This window comes from Diabrotica virgifera, chromosome 4, assembly GCF_917563875.1.
Source record: "Diabrotica virgifera virgifera chromosome 4, PGI_DIABVI_V3a".
Taxonomy (NCBI): Eukaryota; Metazoa; Arthropoda; class Insecta; order Coleoptera; family Chrysomelidae; genus Diabrotica; species Diabrotica virgifera.
The window spans coordinates 126,825,447-126,839,322 of record NC_065446.1 but is presented as its reverse complement, the minus strand read 5'-3'; the positions used below and the strand labels follow the sequence as shown (position 1 = coordinate 126,839,322).

The 13,876-nt window shown below is 34.2% G+C and overlaps 1 protein-coding gene across 16 annotated transcripts in view; it reads left to right on the top strand.

Annotated features, from left to right (window-relative positions):
• Positions 1 to 13,876, top strand: part of LOC126883907 (ribosome-binding protein 1-like) — a 189,862-nt gene that overhangs the window by 73,641 nt on the left and 102,345 nt on the right. For all 16 annotated transcript variants that reach the window (XR_007697749.1, XR_007697748.1, XM_050649612.1 and 13 more), the window contains one exon: positions 10,389 to 10,553. Coding sequence is in view for 14 of the 16 variants with exons in the window: in XM_050649612.1 (XP_050505569.1) it covers positions 10,389 to 10,553 (165 nt within the window). In the remaining 2 variants the exon portion in view is untranslated. The remainder of the gene's footprint in view (positions 1 to 10,388; positions 10,554 to 13,876) is intronic.

The window sequence follows — 13,876 nt, the reverse complement described above, 5'->3', positions numbered from 1 at the left end:
TAGGTAAAGATCAACAAATTTATCGGGGTTTCGCCTATCTTTTATTAGATGTCGCCACTGTGTCTATTTGTTGATTATTTTATTATAAATGGCATACAAGGCAGAAAGATTTGATTCTGAGTCAGAGCACACTACAGGCTGTTCTGAAGAGACCAAGCGGTTGAAATGTATATAAACAGATTATAGTGGTCTGTGAATCGTAATTGAATTTTAATTGTTTTTACCTAGCTTCGTTTTGAGTACCTACTAGGAATTGAGTAGTAGGAATCAAATTTGTTGATCTTTACCTAGATCAATTGACGTGTTGTGGAATGCATATTATAGATTCCCTACGTCAGTGTTTTTCAATCTTTGGGTCGCGACCCCCAGAGGGGTCGCGAAACCTGACTCGGGGGGTCGTCGACTGAAAGAAAAAGTTGAGGTTCTTAACACACAATTTTAGTGGGAAGGATGTGCTTGTTTCTTTTTCAAAAGTTTATCAAATTGTGGTACTATTTTTAATCAAATCATTTTCTAATTGGGAGAGCAATGGCGATTGGGAATCGGAAGACGTCGTAGAACGTTATAAACCGATTATATATATATAATATTTTCTAATTGCAGTCTATTTCTCATTTTAGTTTTAATGTCTACCATTGAAGAAAATGTCAGTTCACACAAGTATGAAGTGGCGAATTGCACTAATAATTTAAAAGCTTCCCTTGCCAGCTCTGGGTATTGGTGTTTTATTTTTATCCAAAAACCGTCGACACTTTGCATGCCATCAACGGCTAAATCTAGAAGACATTCTTTCATTTTTTTGAAGTTATACTTCTTTAGGCGCGATTGAGACTGAGGGTGAATTTATATTGATCTGCGCGCATGCGCACACCGACAGTATGGTATTAGTCGTTATACGGGCTCTGATTGGGTGTTGAAATGATCTGTCAATAATAAATAATTGTTCAATATGAAGGTAAACAAATGTATAATATATTAGTTTTATTGTTGTGAGGACAGAAACAAAAAAGTTTATAATGGTAGTGACATTTAAATAGTTTTTAAAAGCAACAGGTACGTAATAATTGTAAATGTATCATAGGTACCTACCTATTTGAACCTACCAAAATACATAGTATGTAATACTTTTATTTACATAATTTTATTACCATCAAAATTTCTATCAATGTTCACCTAATATATTGTTTTCTTACTCTATGTTTTGTTGTATTTTTTTCAATTCTAAATCATTTCAATTCAAAATCAAAATAATTTAATTTAATTCAAAAATGTCAAAAGCTTAATCCGTTTAGTTAGTCGATCTTCGCACATAATGACACATTGCCTCCGTGGCGAAGCGTTTAAGGCGAATGAACCCCAATATACCAACCGCGCTGATAGCTGGTTCGAATCCAAATAAAAACTTTTATTTTTTTATTTTTTTTATGCATTTTATGATTGTAAGTATATTTATTATATAATTTTATTTTAAGAAAATACGTATTTAGTTAAAAAAATTTCCGACAATGTTCAGAAATTATTTGTGACATTTTTAATGTGTTTGTGTGTGTTTTATTCTTTTATTATTTTAATTTTTGGCACTGTTTTAATAAAAATGTTTGAGAAGTAGTAAGTATAAATTAGTTTAATATTTAAATAAAATATAAATAAAAAGTATATTAATTTCGTTTAAATCATATAATAGAAGTATAACTTCTTACGTGCGTACAAAGTACACACACATTGTTTTTTTTTGTTAGGATCAGTCAGATCTATTGATGTGTCCAACAAAGGGTTTAGAATCCATCTACGCCTATTGTCAGCTTCAGAGTGCAACTCTGGAAAGTATGTCAAAAGTTGCTCTTGTAAACTATGCAAGCTCTGTATAATGCAAAGAATGTGAGCCGATACTGCAAAACTTTGGTCTGTTGCATTATCTTCACAAATCTTCTATACATATGGAAAATACTCAAACATTTTGTTTTGCAGAGAGGTTGACCACAAACGAAGTTTTGTGTGAAATGCTTTTACCTTGTCTTTAGCTGTTAAAATATTCTCTTCCTTGAAGGTTCTTGTTTAAATTGTTAAGGTTGCTAAAAATATCTTATAATAGTCTCCCGTTTTATACCGCTCACGTGGCTTTGGGAGTATAGCAGGGTAGTCTGCTATATCTAGGGCCTACGGTATACAAGGAAGGTAACAGGGCCAGTGCTACGCTTCAACCGCCTATTATTACCCCTGGTTTTACCCAAGGTACTCATTTTATTCAGGCTGAGTCGACCTGGGGCCTATAAACATTTTAAAAATGTCTAGCTGTTCTTGCCGGCGGTAGGATTTGAACTCCAGACCACCGGCACGCTAGCCTAGCACACTACCACTCGGCTACGCCGGCCCAAAAAAAAATATCTTCCAAAATGCTAATTTAAAGAGCCAATAGGGTCAGAAAACCGTAAAGGCTGATTCTCACTATCATGCAAGGCAAGTGCTCGGCATGGGCAAGGCATCGGCTCAGCAAGATACATTTTACATAAAATCTTATGAACTTCACGGGATCTAATTCACACTATGCGTGCCAGGGCTTTGCATGCGACGTTCTTTTCGAAGCAATCTTTGCCTAGCATGTGCCGCGAAGGTCACGACAGTGTGAATACCTTACCGGCAAGCAATCTGCAATCTTGGTTGTTTAAAAGCAGTTTTATAAAGACGATAGAGAAAAGAAGTATTTTATTTTGTTTTTGAAGAGGTCCCTCAGTATGCGCTAATGTTTCTTCTTCTTTTGGCATCATAACTCTGGATGGGTCTTTGCCTGTCTGGCTATGTCCTTTCATTCGGATTTCTCTTGTGTACTTTTTCTCCATTGTCTTATGTTCATGGTTTTCATGTCGTCTTCCACGTCATCCATCCCTCTCGTTTTGGCCCTTTCTTTTTTTTCGCCTTCTATTCGGCTTCCATTGTAATATTTTCTTTGTTTTTTATTGATTGTCTTTTCTCCGCACATGTCTCAACCATGACAGCCTTTGACTTTCCACAAATTTTACAATATCGTAACCTTCATTCAATTCGTTAACCTCATTGTTTCTACTGATTTTCCATGTGCCGTCTTCCTCTTGCACCAGGCCATATACTTTTCTCAGTATTTTTCTCTCGAATGTACTGAGTTGAGCTTCATCCCTTTTCGTCATTGCTCAGCTTTCACAACCATACGGGTCTAATCAATGTTCTGTGGATAGTCATTTTGGTTCTTTTGTCTAAAAATGTCGATGTCATCAATCTTTTAATAGCATAATATGTACGATTCCCCTCTGGAAATACGTGCATTAATTTCGATCCTTACGGAATTCTTCTGATTTCTGTGCCGATATGTAAAGGCATCCACACGTTCAAGAGTATAGTTGTCTATTGTGATACAATTTTCATTGTTAGGTGTTCTTTTGACGGTCATGTAATTCGTTTTTGCTTCGTTTATTTAAAGCTCCCTTTTTCGTGCTTCAGGATCAACGTTTTTGAACGCTTCAGTCAGTCGTGTTAAAGTGTAGCGTCTGCATATGCAGTAATTTGTACTGTATTGGTGTTTCATTGGTTTTTCTGACGAGTGATTCAAGAACTAAGTTGAATATTACGGTTCAATATGCAGCAATAAGATGTTAAATTCATCCACTGTCATTCGGTTATATTTAAAAAATTTTGTCTGATCGTGTAAAAGTTCGGAGTGTAAGGTTGCAAATTCTCCTTCTTTTGTGCGTTTCTTTAGCATTTTAAGCACCCAACAACGTCTTTTTCTCTTTCTGGAATATTTGTTTCCATTTTCTGTTTCTTCGTCTAATATTAGGTCAATTTTTATTAACGTTCAATTTCAACATTGTTCACTATACAAAGCAACCAACCCGCGGCAAGCCTTTCACAGTGTGAATTGGCTCCGAAAACCTTGCCCGTGCCTTGCCGTTGCCGGTCCGGTTCCCTGCACGTCTAATGAGAATCAGGCTTAAGCATATTTAGATTTTGCATCTTGTAAGAACATTAACAATTCAGCTCTCAGTTCCAGAACTCTTGTTAACACCTTTCTTTTGGATAGCAAACTGACCTCTTTGTGATAAAGGATATTTTGATGAAAAAAGTCCATATCTTCGCAAACGATTCTGAGTAGCCGGGTTTGCAAAGCTTTACCTTTGATAGAATTTACAATTTTTAATACCTCCTTGAGCACGTTATTTATATCAGAAGGTACCTTAGAGACTGTTAATGAAGAAAACAGTGTGTCCAGGATATGTTTGGCATTATCAATTTTATTTTGCAATGAGTTGTTTTGCCACTCATAGTTTTAACGCCATCGCTACAAATAGCGATATATTTTTCCCAATCAATATTGTAGTTACAAGTGCTTTCTAAAAACATATCGTACAAACACTGGCCGGTAGTGTTTGCAGGAAGTGCTTTGCAAAATAAGATTTCTTCCATGATATTGTCATCTGCTTCAAACATCTGTATATTCGTCAAACTGCAAAGCAAAATGTTGGCTGTTCTTTAATTTTTGGCCCGCGTGAATAAAAGATAAATGTACCAAAATAGGAAAAACTATTACCTAACGTAGGTATGTAGTTTTTAATTAAATTATTTCTTTGGCTTTCTATGACACAAGGGGGCCGCCAGAATATTTCAACCTGTAAAGGAGTCGCAACATCAAAAATATTGAATAACACTGCCCTACGTATATTATGCATTTATCGCCTTTTTTCCTTGCAAATGATAGGATAGGATAAGATGTAAGTGAGAATTTGTTTCCAACTTAGAAATCTTTTAGATTTTATTTTATTTACAGTAAAACCTCGATATAACGGACTAATTGGGGGAACGGGGTGTCCGTTAAAGCCGAAAGTCCGTTATACAAAAATAGGTTAAAAATAAATCAACAACTTTTTTTATAAATATGTACACTGTATTTAGATATAAATAAAAAATACAAAACACAAACAGAGTTTCTTCGGACACTCGTCGTGAAGTGACATTGCTGTTTGATATCGACGCGCTTGATTTAGGTATCCCTGCTTTGAAAAAGGAATCAAGTTTTGTTTGCATTTTTGAAGTGTGAGGTTTTTTTATAATCAACTCTCTAAAATTCCGAAAATGCGTATAATTAGAAGTGTGTCCTCATTAGGCTGTAATAAAAATTTTATTGAAATTCTTTGTAAAATACAGCGTTTAGAGTCTAAGGCAGTGATTCCCTATGTGGTCCAGGTGGACCATCAGGGGTCCACGAGGGACTCAACGGGGGTCTACGTCGGCGTGAAATAAAAATGGGGGTTCACAAGTTGTAAGTGGGGGCCACGAAAATATAGTGACTTAACGTTTATTTAAACAAATTTGCATTTTTTAATCGTAAAATATCAATGAAAAAATAATGTTTTAATAGTAGGGACTGAAAAATGTCATTATAACAAGTTATTTTGATTAAAAACAAGTTTTGATCAATTTTAGTGTAGAAAACGTTCAAATACATTTTACTCCATTCCCAAAATACCTACATGTCCTTCGATTTGACTGATTATTTAATTCATAGGAGATTCTGACCAATAGAAAGCTACAGAAATCTAAATTAAATTGATAATTTTTGATTATTTCATTCATAGGAGATTCTGACCAATAGAAAGCTACAGAAATCTGAATTAAATCGATAATTTTTGATAGTCTTCCGTCGTTAAGTATATTACGTCAGATGCCCTTCGTTGCTACGAAAAAATACATTCAGTGACATTAATGACAATTAATGTTTTAAAAATTATAAAAGTGATGACTTTCAATCGTCAAATATTTATAAAAACTGTGTGTTTAATGGTACTTACATAAATAAATTACAATAAAATTTTGGTTTTGAACAGTTTTATTCATGAAATATTCGCAACAAATTGCACTCGACCTCTGAAATTAATATATAATTTTTGACATATTTAATGACATAATTTCACTCGCCTTCGGCTCGTGAAATTAAAACTGTCAAAGTGTCACTCGGGAAAAATTCAATAATTTTAGAGCTGTTGTGCAATTACTACTGATTATTTCATTCATAGGAGATTCTGACCAATAGAAAGCTACAGAAATCTGAATTAAATCGATAATTTTTGATAGTCTTCCGTCGTTAAGTATATTACGTCAGATGCCCTTCGTTGCTACGAAAAAATACATTCAGTGACATTAATGACAATTAATGTTTTAAAAATTATAAAAGATATGACTTTCAATCGTCAAATATTTATAAAAACTGTGTGTTTAATGGTACTTACATAAATAAATTACAATAAAATTTTGGTTTTGAACAGTTTTATTCATGAAATAATCACAACAAATTGCACTCGACCTCTGAAATTAATATAGAATTTTTGCTCTCGTGACACTTTGACATAATTTCACTCGCCTTCGGCTCGTGAAATTAAAACTGTCAAAGTGTCACTCGGGAAAAATTCAATAATTTCAGAGCTCTTGTGCAATTACTACTGATAATTGCCCGTCGTCAAGTATATTACGTCAGATGCCCTTCGTTGCTACGAAAAAATACATTCAGTGACATTAATGACAATTAATGTTTTAAAAATTATAAAAGTGATGACTTTTAACCGTAAAATATTTATAACAACTGTGTGTTTAGTTGTACTAATTTGTACTTACATGAATAAATTACAATAAAATTTTGGTTTTGAACAGTTTTATTCATGAAATGATCGCAACAAATTGCACTCGATCTCTAAAATTAATATAGAATTTTAGAGCTCTTGTGCAATTACTACTGAAAATTTGCCCACAGATAGCCAAAACACAGGACATTAAGTGGTTAACAGAATTTGTATAGTTTTACAATACAAAAAAAAACGTGGAATAATATCAGAGTCAAAAATATTAGAGTCTATTGTCTATTGCAAATACAATTAACAAATTATCGACCGTACGAAAAGAAAAAAATGGTTAAAACAAATTGTAATAATTATTGTAAACACGATTTATTAGGAACAATCTCAGTTCCTACCATTTTTGTCGAAAAATTGAAAATGACGGAGATATTGAACAAAAACCACTGCTATCAAATCAATCAGGTCTTATGCTCGCGCCTTTACCGCATACGTACTACCTGAAATATTGATTTTATCAAAAAAATGAAAGAGATCAGGCAGAAAGAGATTTTGGCTATCTGTGGGTAAATTTTCAGCCAAATAGAAGAACATGTATTTTGGGTATTGGAGGAATATGTAAAAAAACAGTATTTTAACGTTTTCTACACTAAAATTTGATCAAAAACTTGTTTTAAATAAAAAAACTTGGTATAATGTCTAATAGTCACATTTTTGAGCCCCTTCTATTAAAACAATATTTTTTCCGTTGATACTTTACGATAAAAATGCAATAAATAAATTCCAAATCACTGTAAAATCGCTTCAAATGATAATATTTTGAGACAAAAAAGAAAAAAAGAAGAAGATGAAGACGAAAGTTCGACCTTCAATGTCTTATTTTTACACCTCCCCACCAACCCCCCGCCCAATGTGGAACTAACCCGCGACGCCAATTTCATCGTTAGATTTTCACATTTGGGACGAGTTTTGGGAATATGGTAGAAATGTAGCAGCAGGGTACCGAAACCAGTAAATTTTTTAAAGTGGTCTATGAGAGAAAATAGTTTGGGGACCTCTGGTCTAAGGGGACACCGTTGGTTTCAATGTGTCTAGGTATGGGACGGACTCAGCATGTATAATAGTAACAGGACGTTTTTAAATTTTTTTATATTTGACCTGATTTTTGTTAGTTAAATAGAGGTCCGTTATATCGAGGTTTTACTTTATTTGAAATGGAAGTCTCTTGGGTTTCGCCTATCTTATACTTTTAAATTTTGGAGGCCCTGAGGTGGGGGCATCCGAGGGGCCTCTCTTTGCGGTGATGTTGCTTTAGTAGGGATGACGTTACGTGGATTTCTCCCTGTTTTCCTTTTTTGTGTGTGAATCCTCTAGAATTGCCTCTTCTCCAAATATGTGTCCGTTCAGTGAGCCAGTGACCTTGGTTACCGGCTCTCTTCACAAGTCTTATGTACCGGATGATCTACTGCCGATTTGGCAAATGGTGTACCACGCTAGTTGATTACCCGGAAGATCTAGCCCCTCAATTGTTAGTAATCTCGGTTGCTTCATCTGGGGTACTTCTGGAAAATATTTCTGTCTTCTTATAGATAACTTAAAATTGAGAACTGTGAAAAAAGTTCATCCAAATGGTGTGAGGTAGGAGAGTATGTTGAATTTAGAAAATATTTTGACTTCCAGATTTCGTTTGCTTCTCTAGTAGTCCAAGAGGCAGCGCTGAAAAATCTCTTTGAATTTACTAAAGCTAGATTTTTCACAGTTGATTACTGTGATTGTGTAGAGAAACATACTGCGGTCGGTTAAGTGAAACGTAGAACAGGGGTCACTGAGAGGGTATCAAAGTTGCTTTCCTACGAAGATAATTAAATCCAAAATAAAAATGTATACCATTTTTATTCAGTTGCAATGCGAAACCAAAACTGTTTTAATTTTTACCTAGGTTAGAGAGCGCGGCCAGCACTCTTATCGACGATTTCACCTCTTGTTAGAGGCTCTTCAGAGAATGCATAGGCTGCTATCTCTACTCCAGGTAAAAATTTTCGACATTTATCAGTCCCCCATTGCAACTGACGTGAAGGTAGTAGGTGCGTAGCGGCATCTGCTAAATGAAAGCCTAAGTTTTCAACCTAATAAAAATATTTTTAAAATAGCTTGGAGGTGTCACCAGGAAAATGGTCAAATAAGTTTTTCAATTAAAAATCTTTTAAAAATATTTTATTTTAAAAATATTTTTATTAGGTTGAATGCCGTTGAATATATATGCCTGTATGAATATATATGCCGCTACGCGAATACTACCTTCACGTAAGTTGCAATGGGGGACTAATAAATGCGAAAATTTTTACCTGGAGTAGAGATAGCAGCCTATGCATTCTCTGAAGAGCCTCTAACAAGAGGTGAAATCGTCGATAAGAGTGCTGGCCGCGCTCTCTAACCTAGGTAAAAATTAAGACAGTTTTGGTTTCGCATTGCAACTGAATAAAAATGGTATACATTTTTATTTTATATTAGTATTACTCCTATAGAGTAACTAGGTCCATTTTCCGTTGGAACTTTACCAAGCTGCAGACGGGGGTTGTGAATTGCATAGTGTAGAATTCCTTCCCTTTTGTCTTCACTGCAGCATCCATTTGGCTTGCATATTGTAGAAGCCTTGGAGGTGTCACCAAGAAAATGGTCCAATAAGTTTTTCAATTAAAAATCTTTTAAAAATATTTTATTTTAAAAATATTTTTATCAGGTTGAAAAACTTACACTTTTATAATTAAATCCATTTACTAAGGCTGAAAATCGGTACACACATTCTAAATTGAATATAAATAAAAGTTATTATAGTCGGTCAGCTGTATTACGGGACAGAGCCGGTCGGTCGGCCCCAATGAATGTACAGGGTTATTCACTATATTTTGACCCCCCTTGTAAACTGCTTTATTTACAGAATTAGAAAAAAATGTAAAATACAAAAGTTACTCGATTTTTTAATTATGATTTTTTGACATATATATCGTACTAGTGACGTCATCCATCTGGCCGTGATGATGTAATCGACTTTTTTTTTTAAATGAGAATAGGGGTCGAGTACTAGCTCATTTGAAAGGTTATTCAATTCCCTATTCAGTAATATAAACATTAACATGATTAATTATACAGGGTGTCCAAATTTTTTTAAATTAAATTAATTGTTTAATTAATAATTTAAAAATTTTTTTGGACACCCTGTATACATAATGATCTTCATGTTTATAGTACTGTATAGAGAATTGAATAACCTTTCAAAGAGCTAGGCCCCTATCCTCATTTAAAAAAGTAGTCTACAAGAGGGTCAAAATATAGTGAATAACCCTGTACACGTGTACACTCATTGGGGTCGACCGACCGGCTCTGTCCCGTCATACAGCTGACCGACTATAATAACTTTTATTTATATTCAATTTAGAATGAGTGTACTGATTTTCAGCCTTAGTAAATGGATTTAATTACATTCGTAGGAAAGCAACTTTGATACCCTCTCAGTAACCCCTGTTCTACGTTTCACTTGACCGACCGCAGTATGTTTCTCTACGCAATCACAGTAATCAACTGTGAAAAATTTAGCTTTAGTAAATTTAAAGAGATTTTTCAGCGCTGCATCTCCGTCTATAGCAGGCAAAGGATATTTTTCAATACATGTATATTACAAATTTGTTGCATTTTTTACTAAGTTATATTTGAAAAATGAACTCTTTAATGCATCTTACTCATCGACTTCCAAAAACGAGCTTATTGCATAAATAATATAAATCATAAAAATTCCAGCCCAAGGAAAAACCTGTCCAAGAAAATGACGTAAATGAGTCAGAAAATACTGAAAATAAAGAAAATGCCCATCCTAGTAAACTTCACGTGGAATTCAAAGAAGAAACTGAAGAAGTCATCATCACAGAGGAGCTGAAACTAGCATCCAGTAAGGAGTCAAACAAGGCAAGTATTTAAACATTAATTTTAATAATATTTAATGGAATCTTTCCATAAAAATAACGAAACTGACATATTCGGTTACATTTCAGTCATTTTTGGAAATTAATTTTAGTTTTTTTGGGAGTGGTATTTGGTAGTGCATACTGTATATTTTAGCAAGCGAATATAAGCTAATTGAAAACGCAAATAAACAAAATAACTTTATATGATGCTAAAGGTGTGGTGTGGGTTATTGACTTATTGAAGGGAGATATTACAAAAACTTTAAGCTTTTGCTGTAACCGACATTCCGGCCTCTCCAGTCCTATTCTACGTCGTTTTTAATCGCCCCTCTCCATTTTAGGGAAGGTCTGGGTCTGTCTCTTTATGTGATTTCATTTAACGCTTTGTCTTGGGCTAGAGTTTCTCCTACATCCTCACTAGTGATGTAACGAATATTCGCATTCGCATTCGCATTCGCGAATATTCGCATATTTTTGCATATTCGCATTCGCATTCGCATTCGAGAAATTTGTGCGAATGTTTTGCGAATATGAAAATCAGATAAAAAAATAATTTGATGTCTAATATTAGGTTAATAATATTGTTCTGAAGCTATCTTTTACGGCATTTATGTAATTTACTGTTCTAGTTGGAAAATAAGCCACAATTTAACTTGAAAAATAATTTTGTTGAAGTTTCGACTTCCACTTCGAAGGTCGTTATCTAAATATAATAGATAACGACTTCCGAAGTGGAAGTCGAAACGTCAATAAAATCATTTTTCAAGTTTTAATTGTTAATTATTTCCCAATTAGAATAGTAAATAAGGTTATTAAAATCAAAATCTATTCACTTTTCATTTTTCTATTAAGAAAAGGCGACAAAGAGCAATTTGAAAACAACAAATTATGCAATGTAAACAAATAAAACAAATTATTCCCTAAAACTTTTATTAGCCTGAAGCTTTTAATTTTAGACAATCAATCAATCTTGAACGAACTAAGGATTATTCAGCTACCAATATATAAATAATACTATAAATAGTCTATGTTTTTTTAAGTCAACAGTTTAAACAAACAAAAATAAACAAGTTAATAATCAAAATTTAAAAGAGGAATATTAAACTTTAAAAATAAAAGTCTCGACGCCTTTTCTCCTTCAAGTCTGTTTCGATGTGGTGTATAAAGAAGTCCAGCGCCACTAAATAAGCGCTCGCTCGGGACACTTGTTGGTGGTGTAACTAAATATTGCCGTACTACAGGAAAAAGAAGATCGTACCTTCCCTTGTTAACTTTCCACCATGTTAGAGGGTCGACGTCACCTGCCACGCGTTTTTCCAATGAGTATTCAGTGAGAGTTTTACGGATTAAAAGATGGACAGGGTTTTGAAAACTAAGAAGAGGCATGTCGTCTTCACTATCACTTGTATCCATCAGTAAACTCATCTTTTCTTTTAGAGACAGACTGTTGCGAGTTTCGTGATCTTCAGATTGATTTAATTTGATACGCTTTGCATTCGGGTAAGATGAATTGCAAGATATGTCGGTTTGGCTGTCTCCCAGCAAATCCAAAATATGCTCTATGACACGCTCTTTAGTCGACGTATTTTTAAAAAATTTTGATTTATATCTTGGGTCAATGAAGGTCGCCGTGGAAAACAATATTTCATTCTCTAAACCTGAAAACTTGCGAATGAGCTCGTCTTTCAAGACAGTAATCGTATCACCAATGTGCTCATCGGAAGAATCAAGATCATGAACAACTTTTTCTAGAGTGGTGATTAAGGGAATCACAGAAGAAATAGAAACATCGCTAGCACTTAACTCTTTGGTTATTTCTTCAAATGGTCTTAGTAAACCGATAAGTTTTTCAATAATCATCCACTCGTCAGAAGCCAATTGGGGAATTTTATTATTTGCCGATGCGTACAGACATAACGACTCTTTGACTTGTAAAATACGCTCCAACATATAAAAAGTGCTGTTCCACCTAGTAGTACATTCTTGTATAGTCTTCAGTGGTTTTTGATTAAGCCTTTTTTGTATACTAGTCAACTCATCTTGGGCACTGGTCGAATGATGAAAATGAGTTGCCATCTTTTTACATTTTGTTATGGCAGACACAACAGTTTCTTGAGCTTTCATTCCTGCTTTTAATACGTTTTGAATCTTGTGAGAAGCACATTCAATATGTTCAACATTTAATAAGTTAACACCTTTTTTCATGTTAGCACCTGCATCGCGAACTACACATTTCACTTTATCTTTGGGTATTTCCCAAAACGACAAGATGTCTTCAAGTTTGTGAGCAATATTTTCTCCGGTGTGGCGGCCTTCATTGAATACTTCTGCTTTTAACACTATCATTTTCCTTTCAAATTCTTTTGTGATCCCATGACAAGTTAAACTCAGCAGCGAAACTCCAGAACAGGTATCAGACCAAATGTCGGTAGTAAATGATAATTTTTCGAACGACTTCAATAATTGAAGTATTTTCTCACTTACTTTGCAAAATAATTTATCGCAGATAAATGAAGTAAAATACTGACGCGATTTTAAATTATAAGACGGACACAAATGCTTGATAAGTCTTACGAAACCAACACTTTCCACGAAACGAAATGGCAAGTCCTCCAACGCAACCATTTCACTTATAAAATTATCCACTTCCAATGACTTAGCAGAATTATTATCCCACTGTTTTGTTTTATCCACACATTCTTGAAACGATATTTGTTTCATAAATGATTTTATTTGATGCGAAGATGATGCCTGCTCAAGTGATTTAGATGCATCTTGTTTTCGTTTTTCACACTCTTCCAATTTGGAAAACTCGGTTTTATGCATTGCCTTTAAATGATTTCTCATGGCCGTTGTAGTTCTTCCTTTCCTTGAGTATTCTTTATTACACAGCTTGCACTTAGCTCGTTCAGCATCGCAAATTGGTGTGAAATAAGTCCATATTTCACTATAATTTGATTTACTCATCTTAATAAAAATCTCTAATCAGACTTTAGCTACAAAATTCACTTGTATGTACTTGAGCACGAGCAGAGCAAGGCGAGTGTAGTGACACTTGAGTCATAATTGTAATATATATTAACCTTTGATATAGGATATTTTAACAATATTATATATCACTGATATAAAATATGATATTGTTAACTAATTATTATGTCTACGACTTCCGTTAGATGAGTTCACATTGCAATTCAGCAAATTGCAATTAAGCAATTTTCGAAACAAGATTACACACCCACACACCTCGCGCGAACGAGACTGCCGGCAAGCCTTAGAATTGGCGTCTAATTAAAAAACTGAATATTCGCATTCGCATTCGCATTC